General features: G+C 35.6%; 1 protein-coding gene and 1 non-coding gene across 3 annotated transcripts; both read left to right on the top strand.

Annotated features, from left to right (window-relative positions):
• The first annotated feature begins 3,220 nt into the window (after positions 1-3,220).
• On the top strand, positions 3,221-3,290 carry LOC147864708 (small nucleolar RNA SNORD36). Its single transcript, XR_015529734.1, has one exon. It is a non-coding gene; the product is annotated as a small nucleolar RNA SNORD36 (small nucleolar RNA).
• A 14,586-nt stretch (positions 3,291-17,876) lies between these two features.
• LOC147864709 (uncharacterized) lies at positions 17,877-20,547 on the top strand. 2 transcript variants are annotated; one of them, XM_087318835.1, is made up of 3 exons: positions 17,877-18,587; positions 18,684-18,845; positions 19,237-20,547. In XM_087318835.1, exons 1-3 carry the CDS (start codon positions 17,971-17,973, stop codon positions 19,973-19,975), a joined length of 1,518 nt encoding a protein of 505 aa, XP_087174961.1. In that variant the 5' UTR covers positions 17,877-17,970; the 3' UTR covers positions 19,976-20,547. The 2 variants fall into 2 exon arrangements, with proteins under 2 accessions (XP_087174961.1, XP_087174962.1); XM_087318836.1 differs by having other exon boundaries at positions 18,687-18,845.
• Positions 20,548-24,558: the final 4,011 nt, after the last annotated feature.

The following is a 24,558-nucleotide window of genomic DNA, read 5'->3' on the forward strand; positions in this document are numbered from 1 at the left end:
TGTTATTGTTTATCAACTAACAAAATTGGCTATGTTTATCTCCTCAAAAACAACATTGACAACTCAATTAGCTTAGTAATTTGCTTTATGAGTTACAATGGATAGAGTTTCCAAGCATTTTGAAAGCTAGAGATTATGTTGAGCTCGGGCTCTTTTGATCATCCTCAATTTGCTTGAAAGACTAATCACGCTAACCAAACATAAAGAGAATGTTTCAAGTTATGTCACAAAAAGACTTCTATATGGCAACAATGTCTTCTTATTTTAAAGTTTGCTTATAATAGATGACGCAATCATTATTGGATATAGTCCTTTTATGTTTATGTATAGCTTCCAATTACCATGAGCCCTAACAAATGTTTTTTTTTCTCCAAAAACCTAACTGATGATAATACATTCCATGATGAATTAGAGAGCACATAAATTATTTTAAGGGATATACAAGAAACGTGCATATTGCAGAACACAATATCAAAACCACTTTAAGATAGAGTGGACAACACTGCAAAACTAGTCCTGCATTATTGAGGATCATTTTCGATCCTTCAACACATTAGTGAAATAACTTATGGGCTCTAATAACAACATTGTATCAGTTAATGATCTAGTTATGTTTCACGATTTGTATTATAATCAAGCATGTGCTAAAGCACATTTTCAATTCTAGAGCTAAAAATCTTCCTGGTAAATATATTTGAAAATTTAAGCTTAAATGGCAAGATTAACTATTATTGATGTTGCTTGGGACAAAAGTGAACGTTAAAAATTGTGTTTCCTACATTTTTATGGTAAGAGTGCATTTTATGTGCAAAAACTTAATGTATCATTTAAGGGTGAATTTTAATGGACTTAGGGGTAGGATAATTAATTTGCTGATTATCCTAGGAGTTGAGGCAACTCACGCAGGGTCATGACATGTGGTAACTTGAGGGTCTACAATTTGCAATATTATAGGATTAGCTAAATTCGCGAAACCAGCGAGACAACCTTCTTAGCTGGAACATTGTGAAACAACAATAGTGTGGTGAGGCTCTTGTTATCATATTGTTGTATTGATTGAACTTGAGGTACAATCCTAGGCAATATTTGGTGGTATAGGGTGCCAATGGTGTTTTAGATTTGTATTAGTTCCTCATTTGGAAGTGGTTGGGTGGAAAAGAGACCTTATCCTTTTCTTTTCATTATTTACTCGCCTATTTGCTTAATCATTAGTGTCCTTAACTCAAGGGTCACTTATCAATTCCACACATACTATGTGAACATGATTAACATTGGTTCCATATGTCATATTTGACCACCAAATACATCAATCAAATCAAATCCCTCTATTTATCTATCACACACATGCACACTTTTTATTTATAATACATTATATTACATGTGGAAAATTTCAAGACATGTGAAATCCCATAGCGAATGAATACACGATACAAACCAAGAAGTCTCCAATAACACATACGGTTTGCACCCTCATCTCTCCTCGAGGATTACTTTGCTTTCCTTTCTTAGCTTGAACCACATATGGTGACTTGGCCAAGTAATGAACCTCTATCAACAAACTATATAATATCCTTAAACATGAATTTGTGGAACTTTTACCGCCAAAAACATTCAAACAAAAAAGCATAGGATGCTTTATGTTATATTGAAAAGTAACTAAAGTATGCAGAGCTAATGGCGACGACTATCAGAAGGTAGTTTATAGATTAGTGGTGGTTGATTGTGATGGCCATTGTTGAGAGACAAATAGGAAATCCATCAAGCACAATGTTTGACACAATTGAAAACATTTCTTATGGTTACGTAGTTTTACATAAATATGTAACCACATATGACGGCTTGGCCAAGTAATGAACCTCTATCAACAAACTATATAATATCCTTAAAACATGAATTTGTGGAACTTTTACCGCCAAAAACATTCAAACAAAAAAGTATAGGATGCTTTATGTTATATTGAAAAGTAACTAAAGCATGCCGAGCTAATGGCGACGACTATGAAAAGGTAGTATATAGATTAGTGGTGGTTGATTGTGATGGTTGTGGTTGAGGGACAAATAGGAAATCCATCAAGCACGATGTTTGACACAATTGAATGCATTTCCTGTGGTTACATAGTTTTACATAACTAACAATGTCCAACAGAGTTTGTGAAAACTATGATTGACAACACTTGCTTTTATGTAATGGTGTATATGGAGAAGAAATACATGCCTACAATAAACTTACATACATACATACATATATTCATAGCTAGCCCCTCCACTTTGTTAGTTTTGATTGCCTTTTTAAGGCCAAAGCTAATGTTTTCAATCATTGTAAAAGTGTGTTAATATCGATTGGAATGTTGTAAAGGCATATGTTAAGGAGGAAATTGTTAGTTTGCATGATCTCAAAATCAAAGCACGAAAACCTTTTTAAGGGGTAATGCTAGCATTTCCACCCTTGAGTCTTGTATTTCAGAAAATGTGTCACTATCAATATTATAAAAGCCAAATTTTAGGACCAACGCGTTAGTTTATATTATCTCAAAGTAAAAATATGATTCCATTACGTAAAATTGTCACATCAAATATCACTAAGATTGTTACTATTACGACATAAGCTTTCCCAATACAATGACATTTCATATATTTAAAGGTTTGTATGTTCCTCAACTCCTACATTCCAGATCTAGCTAAGGTACTTCTCAATGAAATCTACCATTTTCATTTGTGCACTCCATTTGTTGTCTTTGATGGCTAATGGGAATAATCACCCATATCCACATCTCGTTTTACGTAAGGGTAACTTGAGTGGGCTTGCATTTCTTTTTTATTTACAATTTCAATTTGTAAATCTCATTGTAACCGTTTGTGGGGATATCACAAGGTGAATGATGGAATTATCATAAACAATGAAACATAAGGTGGAGGAGTCCATAGTACTGAAAAGTGGTCCAAACATCAAATTCTTCCATTCATAAGGAAATCAATTGAGATAATGCTATTGGAAGACAAAGATGGAGTTGTAAAAGTCCCTAAAGATGGCGAAAGGATTGATGATACTCTTCTAAGAAGATAAGGAACAATGTGAAGAATTTATGAAAGTGATGGCATTGGGAGTGAAGCTTGACAATACAACACAACACAACAAGAGAGAGGCAGGCATATAACCATGCAAAATATAGGATTAACTCATTCGAGCCATGGATTGTGTTATGGAAATGTAGGGATTTCTCCTTCAATGATGCAAAATAATTACACAAATAAATATCTCAATTTAATTTGAGCTTTTTATCACTGAGATATGAGAGCATCACACTATTGCTATCAATGCATGTACAAATATGTTATCTTTGTGAATATGTTGCATATACTCTTGAAAGCAACTTTTGGTGTAAATGTAACTAAATGTAAATATTGAACATAGCTCAAGAAGTCTCGCTTTGACTTTGTATAGTCAAAGCCTATTGTTTGCCGAAGGTCTCCCTTTTTAGATGACCATGCATTATGACTTAAAGTCATCCCTTGTGGCATGTCGAATGAGATGTTCTCATCCTTCAAATACTTCCTTGTTTGTGCCTTTCATAGTACCACACTAGTTATGGGATTTGTGTTTGCACTCAATGTGTTGAATGAAAAAGATCTAAATAAATCATGAATTATGTGAGATTTGGGATTTCTTATATAGAATTAATGAAGTCAAGGTTGGAGACAGTCCAAACTTATAATTTATAATAATATGGTGTATGGATGCTAAATCAAACTCTTGTTTTGATAATGTACACTATACCTTGACAAACAACCCGTGTACTCTTTGTCACTTTATGTCTTTTCACTTTTGACATTGCATGTGTCATAATGTTCTATTATTAAGGAATGGTATTTAGTTTTAGTACGAAAGGACATTTCTTTGGATATTTCATACATGCATATACTATTTGTGTTTGTTGAGAGTCGAGACTCAAGATCCTCCTTTCGTCTTTTTGTCTTGTGAAGATTGATGAATGTACACCTACCAAGCAACACTATTACGTATATGTGTTGAAGGTAAACTTGTGCAACAATTAGTAAATCAATCCCACATGTTGCAAAATGAAAGTATGATAAAACTATCTTGCCCTTTTGCTTGGTGGTCATCATTGTTGAAGTTTATTACCATGAGAGAGATGTGCAAGACAACCAAGTCTTCTCATCTTGAAAAGTTACATTTCATTGTTTCACTAGTGAGACAATGAATGTGAATTAGCCTAATACCAAAGCATATTGTGACATATGGCACTTTAGGAATTTTGAACATGTGGAGGGAGAGATAATAAAATCATGGATGCCACAATTGTAGGTAAAATCATGAAATTTTAGGAATTCACCATTATCTATGTCGACAATTGGAAGTAAAAGGGCATAATAAACTTTGTAGACAAATTTAATGTATAGTCTAAATGAAGCCAAATCATGCATTATTTGTTAAAATCATTGAAGGTAATTAAGGAAATGGTTACTACATTGTTCATATTCATCTTTAAACTACGCCACACTTAATCATTAACCTTCAATAATCCATTTTAATGTTTACTAAAGGAAAATTATTTTTACAATATGACTTGCTTTATCAAGAGGCGTGTACATGCATAAATGTCTCTTGGGTGCCAAATCCTACTAAAGAAATAATTTGTCATCTCTCCTAGAGAGATCCTCCCTACCTACATATTACGCAAGGAAAAAAGGAAGAGGGTTTTCCAAGAGTTTTTTGGGATGGAATACATACATATGGCATGTCGCTACGCAACATTGTGATTCAACAACCTAATTTAGTCTCAAGCCAACATTTCAGTTGATGTTGGAACTCATAAGCCAAAAGATATATTTTAAAGGGAAAAGTACCAGGATACCCCTGGAAGTTCGTCTATTTACTAGAATGCCCCTAGAAGTTCCAAATTTACCAAACTACCCCTATGTCCAAAAAAGTATACTTTATAAAGTAATTATACAATCAAATCTACAAGCCCTATTTACCGAAGATGGAAGAAATGGACACGAACTAGCCCTATTTACAAAAGATTTGAGTGTATAATTACTTTATAAAGTGTAATGTTTTGGACATAGGGGTAGTTTGGTAAATTTAGAACTTCCAGGGGCATTCTGGTAAATAGACGAACTTCTAGGGGTATCCTGGTACTTTTCCCTATTTTAAAATAGGGCAAAGAGAAAACAATCATATATTATCTTCTCTTAAAGCTCATAAGGTTAAATCTCCTTCACAAACGCCAATTTATTCATATTAAAACAAAGAAATGTCATCTAAAGTTAAGTCACAATGTAGATTAAAAAAGAAAGTGTTACTAATAAAAGTCACAATCCGGCACCGAAGAGTATACCATATATATATGGTTCGAGCAAAATAGAGGGACAATGGGCATTAAGTCACTTACATTTTCTTTTTTTTATTTATTGATTTATTTATTGACTTATTTATTTAGAAAGATGCACCTTAGTATATATTACTTGAAAACTATACATAAAGAAAATAGAAGGAGAGATTTCATCTCACTTCTTATTGTAAGATACGAAATCTAGTATAAGCATCTTATCAAACATATGATGTCATAAATAAAACAAGTAGAACAATACTATCAACTATCCAACATAAAAGAAGGTATGGCATAATTCCACTTCAAACTAGCAGTTGTATCCAAAAATAAGTGAAGTCCTTGCCATCGATTCTTAAAGGCCATTTGTTGTTGCCACAGAACATCATCTGAACCCTGTAAATCATCATATTAACCACGTAGTGTGTGGACAAATAACATCCAGAATTCAATAAGCATAGTGTTGAGATGTATGTGAACACTATTAAAAACAAAATCACATCTCGCTTTCCATATTATCCAAAGAGCCAATGACGTAATAGTACGCCAAATAACCAGATTTTTAATTCTGAACCATTGAATAGAAGAAGGAAACGAGGTAAGTGAGAGGTGTCCATAAGAAAAACGAAAAACATGAGAAGCATGCATACTTTCATACCTCATAACCTCTCCATGAAGGACACCCCACAATACTGCATCCCAAGAGAAAACTGAACGAGAATAGTGCTGTCTCAACAATAAAAACAACTTACTCCAAAAATGCTTAATCTTGGGACATAACCAAAACACATCCAAAATTGATTCAGTAGGTGTGTCACAATGCAATCCACAACCATATTGCTAACGTTGCCTCAACCAATCATCAACAAGAAGAGCATAATGAGTCAACAACTAACGAAATCAAATAACGTTTTTTGGCAACTGCATGCTCCACAACCATTTCCAAAATTTTGCAAGTTGCAATTCCTACACATTATTCTCAAACCAGTGCTTCAGTAGGGCATTTATACTTTGACTAGAACAACAAATTTCTACCTAGCTTAACCGAATATTGGAAAAACTCCAAATGTTTACCATTTCCACCAAAACTCGGCTTTTTCCATTGATAATCAGACGGATCCTAGTCCAAATTATGAAGTCTGAGGTTTTTTTTTAAAAAAACCCACAATGAGTAATAAAGCAAGCATTCTTGAAAGGGTGGATCCAAAGACCATTTTTTTCCCTATCTTGCAACTACTCGAATAATAGAAGTGTTGGCGGACATCCACACATCTGATACAGAGTATACATGCCACAACCTACCATCATCATCAACATTAAAGTACATAGCATCACATGTAGCATTAGTTACTTCAGCTCCTAAAATAACTTTTAAAGGAGAAACAAAAACAAACCATATCTGATTACTTGAGGGGGACAATGAAGCCATAAATTTTCCTAATGTCATTTGCATATCATTACAAATAATACCACCTCCTTGAACTGAATACATTGATAAACATTGTAACGGTTAATTCATAACATGGCATCCCCATGAAAGAACATTACATGCAACTGATGCATCCAAAGAAGCCCAATTTAGCCTAGGATGGCTACCAAGCAAAAAACCTCTCGCATCAGAGAAGAGAAATTTCCAGGTCAATGGCTGTCTCAACAAGTCATTCATTGTCAAAGGCATTTTCCGAACCAGAAATTTCTTAATAGCAGCCCAACTTGTAAGAATTCCATTAAAAAATCTATCTTCCAGTAAGTTTGTTTTAAGGAAATGAAAATTCTAAATAAATGCCCACCTTAGTGAGGGTTGTCATATTCCACTTATTGTCAAACACATAGTAGACTCCAAACACGTTGCATTGACAACATAGCTCTACACACAAATTTAGAGAGCAAAGCCTTACATTGTGATTCCGGATCCACCAACCCCAACCCATTATTTTGTTGTGCATCAATCAATATTGCCCAAGCTACTTTAGGCCTTTTATCTTGACCTGTTTTTCCTCCCCAAATGTAATTGTGAATAAGACGTTGCTCGTGCAAAATGCATGACCTAGCAAACAACGTAGTAGAAGTGATATACCAAATAGTTGCAAGAAGAACTTAATTAGCTACAAGTACATGGCCTTCAAATGATAGGTCAACTGAATCCCAAACCCACAATTTTCTCCTTAATTTTAAAAATAGAGGAGCAACTAACACATCTGCATTAACATGAAATCACTTACATCATTAACTTGACACACAACATTTTTATCCTAATACTTTCCAATGGGGTAAAGGGTTTGAAAGGGTTTGAACTTTGAACACTTCCTTCAAGTTTGATATTTTCCATCCATAATTTTATACAAAAATGGTATATAGCCCATGACATGTTCTAAATATAGGGGCAACAATTCAAATGTATGCTTCTAGAGAGAAATATGATAGATACATGGTTTTATATGTTCATCATATTTTAGGATAAATAATTTGACACTCAAGGAGACATTTTAATGAAAACGAATAAATGCAAGGACCACGAGACTGGAACATTGGCCTTTTGTAAACTTTATAACTTGCTACAAATATGCAAGTTGTCTTGCCCAACTTGTTCATCCTTATCCCCATCTATCGATTGGCCCCTTTAACCTAATAAGATTGCTACACATGTATCTATGTTTACATATGCTCATATAATCACATATATACGTGTGATCGAAAGAGATTTATGCAACCTTATCACATTTGCAATGCTCTATACCTAGCAACCTATGGATCATTGACTAACAAGAAGCAAATTGAATAGGAGTTGGCTGGCTTCTTTTTTTCTAAAATAAATTCCGATTCGCTAGAGAGAGATCAATTGCTTGCTTGCTTGCGGGATGGAGTAAATGGCCAACTCGTCAGGCTCATGACCTGAAGATTGCGGTTCAAACATTGCCCCCGCACTACATGTTGTCAACAGTAAAAAAGCAAATGAAGATTATTGTATAATAATCCATGCTTAAGAATGGGAAACTAATCAAAGTTTTAACAAGTGCTTATTTTAATAGTAGATAAAACCTTCATTTCTTGCTTGAGATAGTACGCATTTAGGGTGAAACCCAAAATTTTATAGGAGTTTCAGAATAAAATGCAAACATTATGTCATTATTTTTCCCTTTACAAAACTTTCCAAATGATGAGCTCAAAATATTGATTGGCTTTTGCCAAATGGCCACCTGTTCTCCTTAACTTTGGTATGAATGTTCTCGGGTGGAGTCATTGCAAGAAAGAGAGAGAGAAGGGGGGGGGGGGGGGGAGATATAGATAGATTAGAGCACAATATACCAAAATGTAATATTAAGAATGGGGTCGAGCCTCATAGCAAGGATTGGTGTGTTTTGTCAATGTTATAACTTTCCATACTACAACATAAACTACCTAGCCAACAAGAAGAAAGTAAGAAACAATGTTCATAAACCAATCTCCTTCGAAATTTAGTATACTAATGTCGTAACAATATTGAATCTAATATAGAGATTAATTATAGGAGATAGTACGAAAGAAAATTGATCACCTTAATGATTGGGATTTGTGCTTGTCATTTGTATTGGCCTTTCATTGATATATCTCTATATTGTAATATTAAGAATGGGGTCGAGCCTCATAGCAAGGATTGGTGTGCTTTGTCAATGTTATAACTTTCCATACTACAACATAAACTACCTAGCCAACAAGAAGAAAGTAAGAAACAATGTTCATAAACCAATCTCCTTCGAAATTTAGTATACTAATGTCGTAACAATATTGAATCTAATATAGAGATTAATTATAGGAGATAGTACGAAAGAAAATTGATCACCTTAATGATTGGGATTTGTGCTTGTCATTTGTATTGGCCTTTCATTGATATATCTCTATATTGTAATATTAAGAATGGGGTCGAGCCTCATAGCAAGGATTGGTGTGTTTTGTCAATGTTATAACTTTCCATACTACAACATAAACTACCTAGCCAACAAGAAGAAAGTAAGAAACAATGTTCATAAACCAATCTCCTTCGAAATTTAGTATACTAATGTCGTAACAATATTGAATCTAATATAGAGATTAATTATAGGAGATAGTACGAAAGAAAATTGATCACCTTAATGATTGGGATTTGTGCTTGTCATTTGTATTGGCCTTTCATTGACATATCTCTATATAAGACAAATAATCTTATGTGGAAGATGGCCTACCAATATTCAACAACATAAAAGGGTGCTCAATTGAACCCAATCTTGTGATGACTTCTTCCTCTAAACTCTCTATTACAAAAGATAATAAATTATTCTATCATTTCCATGTGTTAATAATAATAACAAATGTTTGATTGGTCTTTAGTTAAAACAATTACCATTCTCAAGTGACCACTAAGAGAATTTGGAGAGGTAAGATATGGATTACATGAAGAGGAGAGTAACACTACCTAAGAGACCAATAAACATGATCCAAGAGAATACTTAATGTCGAAAATTTCAAGAGTTTTGCACCGATGTGTGAACATGGAGAAAATGTCATCTTTGACCTTGCAGCCTCAGTCACGAAAAACATTTGATGTAGCAAGTGATGGAATCACAAACTTGATCTTTACTTCATCAAGTGAACATGGGCCGAGTTCACCTTACTCAATTGAAATTCATGAAAGTTAGCTCACCAGTAGTCAAAGTTTTTATCTTGAATTTTGCAAGACATGAAAAGGATGACAATTTGTTTAAAACTTACTTTTCATAAATTTGGGCATTTGGAACTTGGAAGATCTACCTCCTTGCATAAGTTTACCTTCATTAAATTATCATAGTGCTCATTAAATAGTTGTGTAATCTATGGTCGTTGCAAAAAGCATTGTTTCCCCAAACCCCAAAAATCGGGGAGTATGATGTATCAACTCGGAGATTTTTTTAATTCACACAATTGAACGAGAAAGAAATAAAGATATGTTGACGTCTTCTAATACTGAAATTGCCCCATGAGATAAATTGTATTACAATAACGAGATGTGTACCCATGAGAAAGAGAGACAGAGAGACAGAGAATGTGTGAGAGAGTGAGTGAGTGAGTGAGTGAGTGAGTGATTGATTGACTGAGCATGAGATTATTGTCGTCCTTAGAGATCAAATATGACCTATGGGATCAAAGTGAAACATTTTCACCTATTGTCTGTGAAGTTGGTACATAACTCTAGGTGTTCAAGAATTTACTAACAAACATTGCAATCAAGAGTGGAAAACGTGACTAAGACAAAAATATGTGATGGATAGATCAAGGTTGAAAATGTGGGGAGAACAAAATTGAATATGACCAAAGGTCACACAATGTAGTTGTAGACTATGATAATGAGATTTGTGAACTTGTTCGAGACAAAATGTGTTGTCAATGAGTTTATACATCACCACCTTGGTATGTCAACTTTTATAACCCAATTCACTTTCAACATATAAAGTTCCAAAAATGTGGTCATCCAATAGTAGCTGAAGGGGGAGGTATTTTTCTCTGTGTACCAAGCAAGCCTAACCTTGTTTATACTCAATGGTTACTAATTCCATGGAAGAGGAGGGAAAATGGAGGAGGTGGTGCAAACTCATTGCTCAAAATATGTGTAACTACCATATCCGTTGCTCTCAAAATTTTCTCTAAATATTTAATGTAGAGTAGAGCTCATGGTTTTGCTGGTACCATGAGTGATACCAACATGGTGTAGTCTTTCCACGTTTTCCCATTCCATATGGTACTCTTTGTGAGCATCGTTTTCTTCTACAATTAGTTGCATACTAATAAAATAGAGTCTTCGGGAGTTTAGGGCTCGGTCTTTGTCTTCTAAGATTGTATATACATGAATTCTCTATCTCGCGGGCCCTAAGAGCTACAAAATATGGCTATGGCAACAAAGCTTGTAATGTTTTGAAGCGAGGAAATCATAAGTAGTTCTTTCGGTCGAAGCTCCTCCAAAGTGGTGAGTGATAGATGAGGGTTAGTTGGGAATCGGGATACGAAGATTGTGCTTTTCTTGTATGTTGGCCCGAGGTTGATGAATGCTAGGTATGAATACCATCCCTAGCATACCAAGTTGGATTGGTAGAGAGAGAGAGAGAGAGGGAGAGAGGGAGGGAGAGAGAGAGAGAGAGGCATTGTGTGTGTGTGTGTGTGCACGTATTAATGATGCGGACACATATTACAAAGTGGAGCCGGCGCATGAAACGCCTCTTGTTGACTTAAAATAATAATAATAATAATAATAATAAAAGGTAAAAGGAAATTAGAAGAAAAAAAGAAAAGGAAAAGGAAAAGGCATGTGAATTGCGTTTAACGAGGATAGTTGACTTATCGACTCTCAAAAAAATCAAAAAATCAAAATTAAGATAATTAAAATGAAAATAACATAAAAATAAGGAAATCCTTTCCTTGTGTACGATTTCTCTTGCTTCTATTAATTCATTTTTGAATATGTAGATGATAAACTATTATTATATTTTATTTCCTCATAAATTCACTCATCATTTACTAAACAGCTTCAGGCTGACAATCCGTAACGGTGACCTTCCTTATCAGCGGTTTTGCAAAAACCGTGGTTTTCTCGAAACCGCTACTAACCAAACCTCAATGTACCCTTTGCATGCCAAAAATGGCAATGGCATGGCATGAATCACTAGAAATCCCATTTATGAGCTCTTGTCCTCGTGATTCATACCGTGACATCGAGAATGCTTCCCTTATATATAAGAAATTCCGAGAGTGCAACTTGAATGATCGAACAAAAGATTTGTGTGACATGTCATGAATTTTCATGAAAACCTTGGATGTCCTCTTGGCTCCTTGCCCATGTAGAAAGTCTCTCGTTGCTTTCTGAAATTACCAAATACACCTTCTCAAACGTTCAAAGTAGAGTGCGGATGTGAGGGGACCGACATCGCATTTACCTCATGATATGTTTGTGTTTTACGTCTAGGAAGTGAATACGAGCGAACCAACATTATATTGTATGTGACGTGATATCACATTATAACAACAAAGCTAGATGAAGCTTTAGAGGCCCTAACTCCTACTCGCAAGATTCTTATTTATTTTTTCTACAACTAGAAACTCTCTGAGTGTTTATTAGGTCTAGGGTACGGAGGTAGGGGGGTGGCAATATGCATACATGATATCATACCTTAAAAATAGAGTTAGATGCAATACCCATGTGGGAACCTTGTGTTGCAAAACTATGGCCATGGATTTTAAGACTAGGTAGTAGGGAATCTGTTTTTGTACATTCATGATATCATGTATTAACGAGGTTGAACCCCAACCTTAATTGTCCTACCCATGTGGAAACTTGTTCGTAATTTTGCACAATATGTTTAATGCGAGTGTCAGCACCAAACTTGTAGTTTTACTTGCCATTTAATATTTCTAGATTTCCACAAGTATAAATATGAATACAAGCCAATTAGAAAAGCAAGCGACTTGTTTCATCCAAGCCAAAAATTGATTTTGATGTCCATCAAAATGAAGTTGATTTAAAGCATTGCCTGGCAGGTAATTATTTTTCGTAGAATACTCTATTGGTTAACACTCCAAAGCTTTGAAAAGGCTAATTTGCCAAACATGTGCAATAATGCTTGTTCATTGATGTCCATACTCACCAACATGGTACTATGGTAGTTTGCTAAGCATGTACTGTAATGCTTGTTTATAATCACCAAGTCGGTATCGTGTGGATGTGATAATGGTATGTGCACGCATTATCATGCTTGTACTTGGACTAAAATAATAGCACAATTTTGTTATAGTGCTTGTGTTATATGGTGGTGTGTTGATCTAGCATGTGTTTTGGTTACGATATAAAGTTGGAGATATTTGTGCAACATGAGCACATGAGAAAACATCTAATCTTTCTTGATGACCAATCCAAATTTTAACATTTCAATAGTCTCCTTTAGATACGCGGTAATAATGTGCAAATTTGTGAGTTTTATGTCATTTGTGTCACACCAATCCAATCATACTTTGATTACTAGTGTCAAGAAATTGTCAAATCATAGTCAATACACTAACACGATATTTGAATATGGTATTTGGTGAAGGAGAGTAGTAGCATTCAAATACAGTTTGATGTTAATATCAAGTTTGAGATGAGTGCATATTTAAGCGTTTGTTGTTATTCTGCCACTTGGCGAAAGCATATCCCATGCCTTAGATTCTTTACTAACCCCCAAATGCATCAATAGTGCAAGATTTGGTTCATCCCCTTGAAACATCATTGGATCATTTCCAAAGTCTAGCTTATTAGGTTTACAAAGAACCTCTTGAACATGCAACTCGTAATAAAACAATCACTAAGCGAGACTATTTTTTAGTTGACCTTGTTTCCTTTGTTGTCTCTAATGTAACAAACTCGGAAGTCATTAGTTACAAGGTCAGAACTTCCTCGTGCTTGTATTGGTGCATCATTAAATTTATAAATACATAAAAGACTAATCTAGGTAGACGCTTAGTTTTGATAAGCTAAATTAGTACGTATATTGTATTCAATGGAGGTGGTACGTGATGTAACTTCACAACTACCAATATAAATTCATCTTATTTTCCCTGTATGTGTTTTACAAATGAGTCATTTCCACGGTAAAGTTATGAAACTTCCACTAGAGCGTTATATGGTCCAAAAGAGTTGATACGACATCAAATAAGGGTAGGTGGCTCTGTAAACATGAAGAATACTATGATAATGAGGGGTAGGAGGTCTAGTTTTGCAAAGGAAACAAATTCTTAAAGAAAGGGTTTGCAATACTAACTTTGTGCGATGACGTTCCAAATGGCAATAATGTTTTGGGTAGTGATAGAGAGATAGTGCAAGCATATAGAAAGTTTATTCTAGGGGATGGTAAATAAACAATGCATTACATTGGTGAATAAGTTATACGTTGGATTTGAACCTACCTAGAGAATGTCAGTGCAATAACGAGACAAACAACTTTAGAGATAAAAATAAATTTCACTCAGAAATCATGTTTCTAGAGATGTGTCATGCAACTCGTTCCTCTCCTCTACTTTGCAATCTATGCCCTCGTTCATTCACACATCGAATGCCCCCTTTCCTTTGATGTTGATGTTGATGTTTAACTTTAACTTTATCAGAATTTTTTTGTTTGTTTATCCCTGAAAAGAAAGAAAAAATCATTTAGGAAGGCAAGACATAAATTTGTATTACCATTTTACCTCCTTGAGAAAGCCTCTTATTTTCATATAACTCATCTTAGAAATCTAGTTTTCGAATAACTCATGGCAAGCTAGAAAACCTGGTTGGATAGACAACATTATAAAAGTGTAAATGTGAATGAATGTGACATCTTTCAATTCCCTGTGTGGACTCATGGCTATTTCCCAAGTAGTTGACGAAACTATATATTGACTATATAGTTGCTTGACATGGTTTAAAAATCTTTCAACCATCATATTGCCTTGAGAGACGATAAACACATTTAAGAATTTCATGTCATTAAAGTCTTGACCTAGAGAACATCCCACAACGACACTTACAAAATTTTCATACATCCATGGTACCTTTAAGGTTTTTTAATATGTCGCAGTTTCTTACTTTGAGTTAAACTTTTATTGCATGGAATTCCTTTTCAAGATCATTTCTAATGGATGGAATTCCTTTTCGAAATCCATTTCCTTGATGAATTATTAGCTACATGCACTTGGAGAGGGAGTATTAGCGCATGAGCCTATTTCATCCCAAACATGAGAACAATCTTATCCCCTTACATGAAGTTGTTGTGTGGGGTCTCGTCTAAATATATTTTGTCGCATAGTGTGTGGGGTCTAGGGCCTATGCTCTATGCGTGCACATGGAGCAAAGTGCTAATTATTTTGAATAATAGTGGTCCACAAACAGACACAGACACACATATAACGTGATGGTCGATATGGCATGGTTTTTTACCTTCATAGATTGTCTTTCCTTTTTAGCAAATTTTACACATATTTAGAGACCTTTATAAAGGTGGTATTAATCCGGTAAGTGACATATCTCCAAAATTCAGTCATGCAATGCATGAATGCTTAAAAATACAATAAAGAGAGGTTAGTGAACCAACCATGGGATCAACAAGTCAACTTTGAGTTATGGGAAGGAATGCCAACATAAATATTTCATCATGCAACAAACATGACCCCATGTACACAAGACAACAATTTCAAGCCAATCCATAGTCGTCATTGATGGACTTGTGAGTATAATATTGACAATATTTCTAAATAGAGAGTGAACAATCTTCCAAATCGAGTTAAAGAGCAAGAAATTACATTGACTCTAACATTTCAAACAGGATAACATGCATTCAAGCAACATGAGAGAGTTGCAATTTGCATTTACGCATCACATAAGGGACTTTTAGATGCCCCCAAAAACAATCTCCCATAGACTCACAATTACGTTTATTACTTCACCATGATGTCGCGGAAGATCTATTAAAAGATCTAGATGTTTCCATGGATACTACACAAAGATATACTTGTAGGGTTTTGAGCCCAGATCCAGTTTATTGATGAGCTAAAGCATACATAACAAGGCCTATATACATAATGGTAGGATTTCAAAATTTTGTAAAATTAAGTTGTTAACAAATATTCCCGCGAATCTGCAAAATTGGGCCAATCTTGTTGATTTTGGGATGTACAAAGATAACCTAGTTTTTCAAAAGCCTTGATTGAAAAGCAACAATTTGTACATAAAAAGCCCTGAAAGTTTTCCTTTATGGACGACAATGGGGAATGAAACAATGGTGTTCTTTTAGAATAAAGGAGGTGTTGTGTACGTGTTGAAAAACATAATTTTAATGAAAGTGTAATAATAAAACTTCATTAAAATTTGTTGTAATGATTAAACAACAGAATGTCTCGATATTTGATGGTCTTTCATCTAAAACATGTCGTAGCTAAGATGTGTCTATACTTTCAATTTCAAAATTAAATGGAATTTTGAATGATGGAAATTAGATACTAAACGATGGTTATGCCAAGGTTTTTACCTTCAATATCTCAATAATTTGGTGCCTATTATTGGTATCTTCGAGATTGTGATTCAAGTAAAATGTGAACCATCTTAGAACATCAATGCAGATTGGACATGAGACCCCCCTCCTAGAAGGAGAGAACACAATGAGAAGAGTGCCCATACACGGGGGTGCCTTATTTTGACATAGGATGGTGACTTACGGACTCATACTCACAATGATTGTTTGAAATTAGTTATTAGCAAAGTATTTGAGTATTTCATCTTGTCTTCTTATGACACACACAACACTTTAGAGGAATATACCATTTCAATTTCAGAACATAAAGACGATCTTTGATCAATGCAACTACAACTTACACTAAAATCCGAAAATCATGCAACTCCAACTTACACTAAACGTTGAAAAGAAAATGTAGCTTATAATAAATTGCGGGTATTTTTCAAACACTAAGTAGGCCAAGTGGGAACGAACCACGATCATTCGATGACTGGGTTAGAGACCTTCCTAAGTGAGATCAAGTTTGTCGGTTTATCCGAATATGAACCGATCCTTGTGTTTACAGCGAGTAGCAATTGTTCGATGACTCAAGGGCTTGAAACCTTCGTACGAGAGGACGAGGGTTATCCGATTTTAAATAAGAACGAAGCGATTCTTGTGTTTTATATAGATTTCGCAGGCATCTATTTATGCTGATAAAAATATTATTCATTTCTCCTTCTTCATTTTTAACCATAAGCATTGCAATACATGCAATTATTTTTCATGATATTGGGAGGTAAAATTTATGCAGTCATGATTTCACGCCCCCCCCCCCACGGTCGAGGAGTACATAAACGACACAACGAGAACGTATTTTGACACATATGATGGTGACTAGCAGGCTCGGGGCATGACTCATGCTGACATACATGGATAAGCAAGTGGTCATGGATGTATGGCATATGCATGCAATGTATGATTATTGGTCATGTATGTATGTATAATGTATGTATGTGTGTATTGGAGAGACTTAGTCATATGATAAGGATATGGCCCTATGGGTGGACTGTATGAAGTGTGATGCCATGATGGTTTCACATATGTATATAAGTATGGGCTGGGGGGTATGTGGATGGATATATGGTCAAAGATCATGTATGTGCGAGGTGCATATGGTACATACATGGCCACATGGTACGGATGCATATTGCATGTGTGCATGGTCATAGCATGAAAGCAACAGTGATATGATATGGGATGTATGTGGTATCATGTGTGTGCATGCATATATGACCATGTGAGTGTGTATAATGTATGTATGCATGTGCATAGCTACTAAAGTCAGTGTATATATGTATGCATTCATGTATGTATGAATGTATGTGTGTGTGTATGTATGTATAGTATGTATGTATGTGTGTGTGTGTATGTATAGTATGTATGTATGTATGTATGTATGTATGTATGTATATATATACAAAGTCAGCGCTTCTCTGTCTCTCTGTCTCTCAGCCAGTGTCTGCTTTCTTTCTTTCTTTCTTCTTCATCAGAACTTAGAGAAGAGAGTGCTCTGTTTCTTGCCCCTGCTCTCTCTCACACAGTAATCTTCCTCCTGTTCTTTTCTCTTTTGTTTCCGCCATGGATTCTCTCCATATTATTTCTGATGATGGAGACCTTTCTGCTGTTGTTCGCTCAAGCTTCTCTTCTTCTTCTTCTTCTTCTTCTTCTTCTTCTTCATCTTCTTCATCATCATCATCACCATTATCTAATTCACGAATACAAATAACCCAAATTCCATCTCTATTTCCTTCTTCTTCTTCACCTTCACCTTCTTCTTCTTCTTCTTCTCCTTCTCCATCCTTTTCTTGTCCTTCTCCCCCTCCTCTGCTCGAGCCCCCTTTCTGTAAAAACCCTAACACAAACCTTACCTTTAAACCCAACTCGAATATACCCCTCTTCAAGACCCACCTTCCATTTCCTTCTTTCTTCTCTCCACCACTTGCTTCCATGGCCCCTTACTGTACAAGTCTTTCATCTCCTCTACGCACTAACACTACCAATAACATCATAAGCAACAACATTAGTAGCAAGAATAATAACAGCAATTGTGGTTATGGAGGAGGAAGCTTAGTTGCACAGATTCTGGCAGAAGCTGCAGCTTCTCAAGCTATCAGGATGAGCTCCCTCAAACAAGATAAGAATCATTTCCCCCAGGAACAAAATCATCCCATCAAAGGAAGGGCTCCCAAAAAGAGGTAACAAAAGGCTACATACATACAGATGCATGTGCACCTTCATACACATTCATTTCTTTACCCTAATGTTTCCCCCCCCTAATGTTTGGTTTATAGTAGAAAAGCACAGCAAAAAAGGGTTGTATATATGCCTGCCACTGGGGCTGGGGGTGCTAATTCAATTAGCAGAGCTGGTGCTACAGGGGAAACCATTCCTTCTGATCTTTGGGCCTGGAGAAAATATGGCCAAAAACCCATCAAGGGTTCACCTCACCCAAGGTACTAGACATATCTGTATCTGTATATATCAGTCAGTATGTGTGTATGCCTGTATATGTATGTGTATGTATGTATGTGTGTCTATATATGTATGTATATGCATGTGTCTCTTTGTAATTGTATGTATGTATATATGTATATATGTATATATGTATATATGTGTGTATGTATGTGTGTGTGTATGCATAGATGTGTGTGTGTGTATGTATGTATGTATGTATGTATGTATGCATGTATGTATGTGTTTATGTATGTATATATTTTCGTATATACATTCAGATACACACATCTCCATGGATATAAATTTACAACAATTGCCTTCATTTGGGGTCTAAATGTTTATTTAGGTGCTGATGTGAATTAGTTTATGTTGTCTTTTTGCACTTTGCAGGGGTTATTATAGATGTAGTAGCTCCAAGGGCTGCCCTGCCCGGAAGCAAGTAGAGAGGAACCCCGCCGACCCATCGGTGCTTGTGGTGACCTATACGTCCGACCATAACCATCCTTGGCCCACCCATCGAATCAATGCATTGGCCGGATCCACGAAGCCTTCACACTCACAATCCACGGTCACGGCAATGAGCTCAAAAACCATGACTACAAGTTCGATGCAAGAGAAGTCTCCTTGTAGCAATAGTGAGCTTAGTACTCCAGATTGTCTTGATATCGAGGATGAGGAGATCGAGCCCTTGGCATTGTCGCCTCATTCGAATCATGATGCAATGATTGGTGATGTGGGGTTGTCACCCCATTCGGATCATGATGGGATTGGGGAGATGAGATCGAGGCAACAATATGGAGAGGAAGGGACCATAGCCGATGAGAGAGCAACTCCGACGGACATGTGTTCGACTCCAATGGCCTCTAGCTTGAACATAAGAACGGCTTGTTTGTTGCCCACGGTGTCTTTGTTGGATTCCGCTTCTTGTGCCGAAGATGCCACATCGTACATGCACCATCATCACGATCACACGCTTTTTGCAGACATGTTTGACGAGTTTCATAGGCAAAATAGATCCAATGGTGTAGAAGTAGATGTAGAGGAAGGTGTGCCAAACTATGAAGTAGATCCTTTTAATCTCTTCAATTGGTCCTCCTCTACCATGGCTTCAGCACAACCAATGATGTAGTTTTCCATACACAAGTCACACTCAACACATTGAAGTTGTTTCAACACGAAGCCTTTGTTTTCATGTACGAATGACGAGTTAAGAGGACATGGGGGGTGAGGATCGTGCTTCGATCCACCGGCAAAATCAAACCACTCACTTACATTTTGGACAAGTGAGTCTCTTGTCATGCTCATATTCGAAGATCTGGCCGAAGCCCATACTAAAATTTGAGCTTGTAGATCTCCTTTCACGTCCATCGGAGTTGTGTTCACATTTGGGAGATATTGCAAGCATTTGTCACATTGTCCAAACTCTTTTGTCATCGAGTTACATGAAAGGCGTTTTGTATGATAACCATGCATTCTTTTGAAATGCATTTGGGTTTGCTCCCTATACGAGGTTGATTTCCATCTAGTGTCTTTATTTCCTCCTTCGAAGCGTTTTTATTTATTTGTAGTCTTTCTAGGTCAAAGATGGTGGGCAATGTGGAGCAAACTTCTCCCATGCCATCCATGTCTTAGATAAAATTTTTAAGTGTGAGTGCAATATAAAAACAATGTATCGATGACGTTTCAACTCTTTTCACTTTACCTTGTGTGTATATCATACTTTGTGCACTATCTGAATTAGAGTTTATTTTTTTGTATAATAAGTACCCCATCTTGCAAATTTCATATAAATATCACAATAATCAAGTAATGCAATCAATGAAGGTGTGAATGAAAATGCACCAACACTCACCCATGTGGATGCTTTGCATTATTAAAGAGAGAGGGGAGGGGGTGGCAACTTGCTACAATGATGTGGATGTTTATGCTGCGTTTTGATGTTTTATAAAACAAGAAAGTGTTTTGTAAAAATGATACCTTTTTCTATATAACTTTTGCAACTCATTGTGTTCATGAACATGATGAGGATTGTTTTTTTTTGCTTACGAAGCAATGAATATCGCTCGAAAAAGACGATAGTGATGGTAAGTACACGAGCGAACACATAAGAGATTGGGTCAACTTGATGTTGTAATTCACTACTATTTTGGAGAACATAGGTGACTAAAATGATCCATTATGTCGTACATGGGATAAAGCTTCTAAGGGCATGACATTCAACCCAAAGAATGGTCCGAACTACACATAATGCATAAAACTACACACATACACAATGGGCAAACACATGGGCTTGTATATATGCTCAACAATGTTGACTTTTTGTTTCTTTTGGTGCACCAAGCTCAAACTCTTAGACTAAGCTTTATAGATGAAAAAATTCACATATTTATGTGATGTACAATTACATCACCACATTGAGAATATCATCCAAATTTGTTTAGACAACATTACTCATACAATTATTTATATTTTCACTTATTTGACTTCTTTATAAAAAAGACTATTGTAAAATCCTAACTTTTATATCTAGATATTACTTTTAAAACTACTTTGGTGATCGAATTTGGAGGCTGTGCTTGGTTTTAAGTGATAGATAGGTCATTGTCAATTAATGAATCACAAAGTCCAAGCCCTCGTGCACATACCTTTTGAAATGGGTCTTCCACTACACACACACACACACATACATTGAACCAACCCCACCATTGGCCTTCATGAGTATCACATGTAGTCGTGAACTTCAAGGTCACAAATAACACACATATATTTATACCAGGGAAAACAATTATGGGGAAAGATCAAAAGGATGCAATGATATCACTACATACCCTTGTGAAAAAGTAAAACAATTTATCTTCTAAAAACACATAAAGGTAAGCTAACTAACCAAATACCTCTACTAGTTTATCTTCTAAAGTACTCAAATGAAGCAAACCAACTAAATACTCTTAATTTTCCACAAAACTTCCTAGGTGCCTCATGTTTTTCAAGATTCATGAAATGCCCGTATTTTCAAAATTATGTTTCTCTCTCTCTCTCTCTCTCTGGATGGCAAAACATGGACAAGTTTATTTTTCTTCCAAGAAAGACCAACCTCATTTGACAAAATTGAGGGAGGATTAAGATTGAAGATTTCCTAAAAGCAGTAGATGTAGAGGTCCAATGCATTGGAGAATTCATAGTCGTCATATGATATCATTGAAATGTCTTTTTAAGGTTTGCCAAGTTTAGGGCTTGCCTAAATTCAAGACGCACAAGTTCAAGAGGTCAACTAGACTTAAATTCAATGAAGTAGGCGAGCCTCGATGCATGTGTACTAGTAGCCATTTTCAAATTTAAGAATCCATTACTTCTAGACAATTGCTCAAGTACATTGTCGATGAATATTAGGGATTATGAAATGATCAATAGTTCAAAAACACTATGATTGAAATTTATTAGAGGGAAATGAGCTAATATAAGGGAAGAATTATCATTGATCACGACACAATATTATGCCACCTAACTTGAGAAAGGGTTGTTGTTAGTTGCTAGAGTGATGTTATAATGTTGTCACAATTGTCCTTGTTTGTTGCTATTATAGTATAGATAGATATTAATTTGTGGTTAGAAGTAGAATGTTGCATGTCATTAGTGAGAATGCTACCTCTTGTGAACAACTTAAGAAGTTTCCAATGAGATGAGGTTTTGTGCTTTATCATACCTTCTATTCTACGGAGTGAAACCAAGGGTGAGCATTAGAGGAGGTATCTAAATCTATGGAGCTCCTTGTTATCCCATACACACACACACATAAAAAGGTTTCATGTTGGCATCATGGTAACCAACTTGTTAAGCCTTGATTATCAATCAAACTCAAGCATTCGTCAACCTTCCTCCGACCAACAACATTTTTTTGCCAATTTTGATGAGCCTAAAACAATGAAAAGTTAATTAATAATCTTATATCCTTAACTTTTGATGAGAATATACCTAATCGAGTTGTGGGAGCAAACATCTTATTGTTCTTGAGACAATTTCCTTTACTATACAAACGAAGAGTAACCATAGTTTAAGTGGCATTGGTGGACTTAAACACAGTTTTTACAAGTGACTTATAATCATTGGTGCAATTGCTCCATTGAGCTTGTTCAATGACAATTATGGATAACCAAGCATTGAAGGTATGTAACATTGATTATGGATGGAGGTAAACCTTGAAACATAGTTAGCATTCTAAATTGCCCCTTTTAGTAAATGGTCTTCATTTGGAGAGTATTCATTGGGGGGTTTCCCTTTGGGATTTGCTCTAAATAGATGTAGACTCACAACAAGTTGTTGCTTCTTTTACACAGTTCAAGCCAAAGATAAAACTCATCATTTATATTATTCTTGATTGCTCATCTCATTTGGGGTTACATTTCTCCAATTTGGAAAGCTTTGTCATGTTGTTATTTGACACCAAGATAGTGGGTGTTGGCATTCACACACTATCACTTCAGGGCAAAGATGGATATCGACTTTCTACAATAAGTTAATTTGAGATTGACTACAATAAGTTGTAAAGGGAGCCTAGAACAAATAGTGGAAAAATATGTTACAAACTAATATTAAACTTGCAAATACATTATTCTAATATCTAGCTAGAAAAGTATGAAAGAAAAAGCAAAACTTGCCTTTACCCTTTCTTTCTTGACCTTACAAAAACTTCACACAAAGAGAAGGCCAAAATTACCCCATTCTAGATTTTATTATCATTGACAAAAGATTGTCTTTAAGCGAACCAATGCAAAAACTATAGGTGGCATGGATGTGATATCAAAATATTTAAGGAGTTGGATTCTAATGTGATATTGCATGCAATGGAAGGCATATGAATTCACAATAATATCATCATATTTTTATTATGTGCGTGGATGAGGGGAAAAGACAACCATTTACGGCATAGATACCAATTAATTTGGTGGAGAAAATGCAATAATGCTTGAGATTAATTTGGATCTCTACCTTAGCCTACTACGATGATCTTTCATGTGGTGGTACCTATCTCACTATTTTATCTATTGGATCACTCAATTTCAAAAACACGTAGAATTTTCTACAGGCAAAAGATGTTACACAATAGTTTAGTGTCACATCTTATAAGGATTTATTTTGTTCTCAAGGCCATGAAGACTGGCTAGGTCAAGGGCCCTAGGCAGAACAACTCAAGTTCCCACCTAGACCACCTAAACCATCTCCACTAGCTATTTTACCACAACATTTAATCTCATGCATGGAACCTCACATTGCCAAGCCAAAGTACAACCATAGGGTCAATGCTTGGGCGAGGGCTGATTACTCACCGTATAGACCCAAGGCATCCTATAATCACTATGATGAGAGCATCACGATGAATTGTTGTTTCATTATACAAAGGTAGATGACAATTATTATCCTATGTATGTGTCACGAAACAAGCAAAGAGAAGTTAGGTTAAGCCCATGAGGGATTTTGATATATATATATATATATAGTTCCCAAATTTGAGGATTTTGGACTATATGGATATCACTCATCATGTATAATCCCAAAAAACTCCAAAAATCAACCTAGGCTTAAGTTGTTTGATTTTCTTTAAGATGCCACATAGCCAATCTCCGTACAATTATCTATGCTTTTCTTGGAACTCTAGAGTCCATCAACAACACAATGAATAGCACAACCATAACTATAGACTTGAGCACAACTATG

Source organism: Azolla caroliniana, unplaced genomic scaffold, assembly GCF_043228905.1.
Source record: "Azolla caroliniana isolate FFs.n. ecotype wild unplaced genomic scaffold, voAzoCaro1.0.p SCAF_4, whole genome shotgun sequence".
NCBI classification, from domain to species: domain Eukaryota; kingdom Viridiplantae; phylum Streptophyta; class Polypodiopsida; order Salviniales; family Salviniaceae; genus Azolla; species Azolla caroliniana.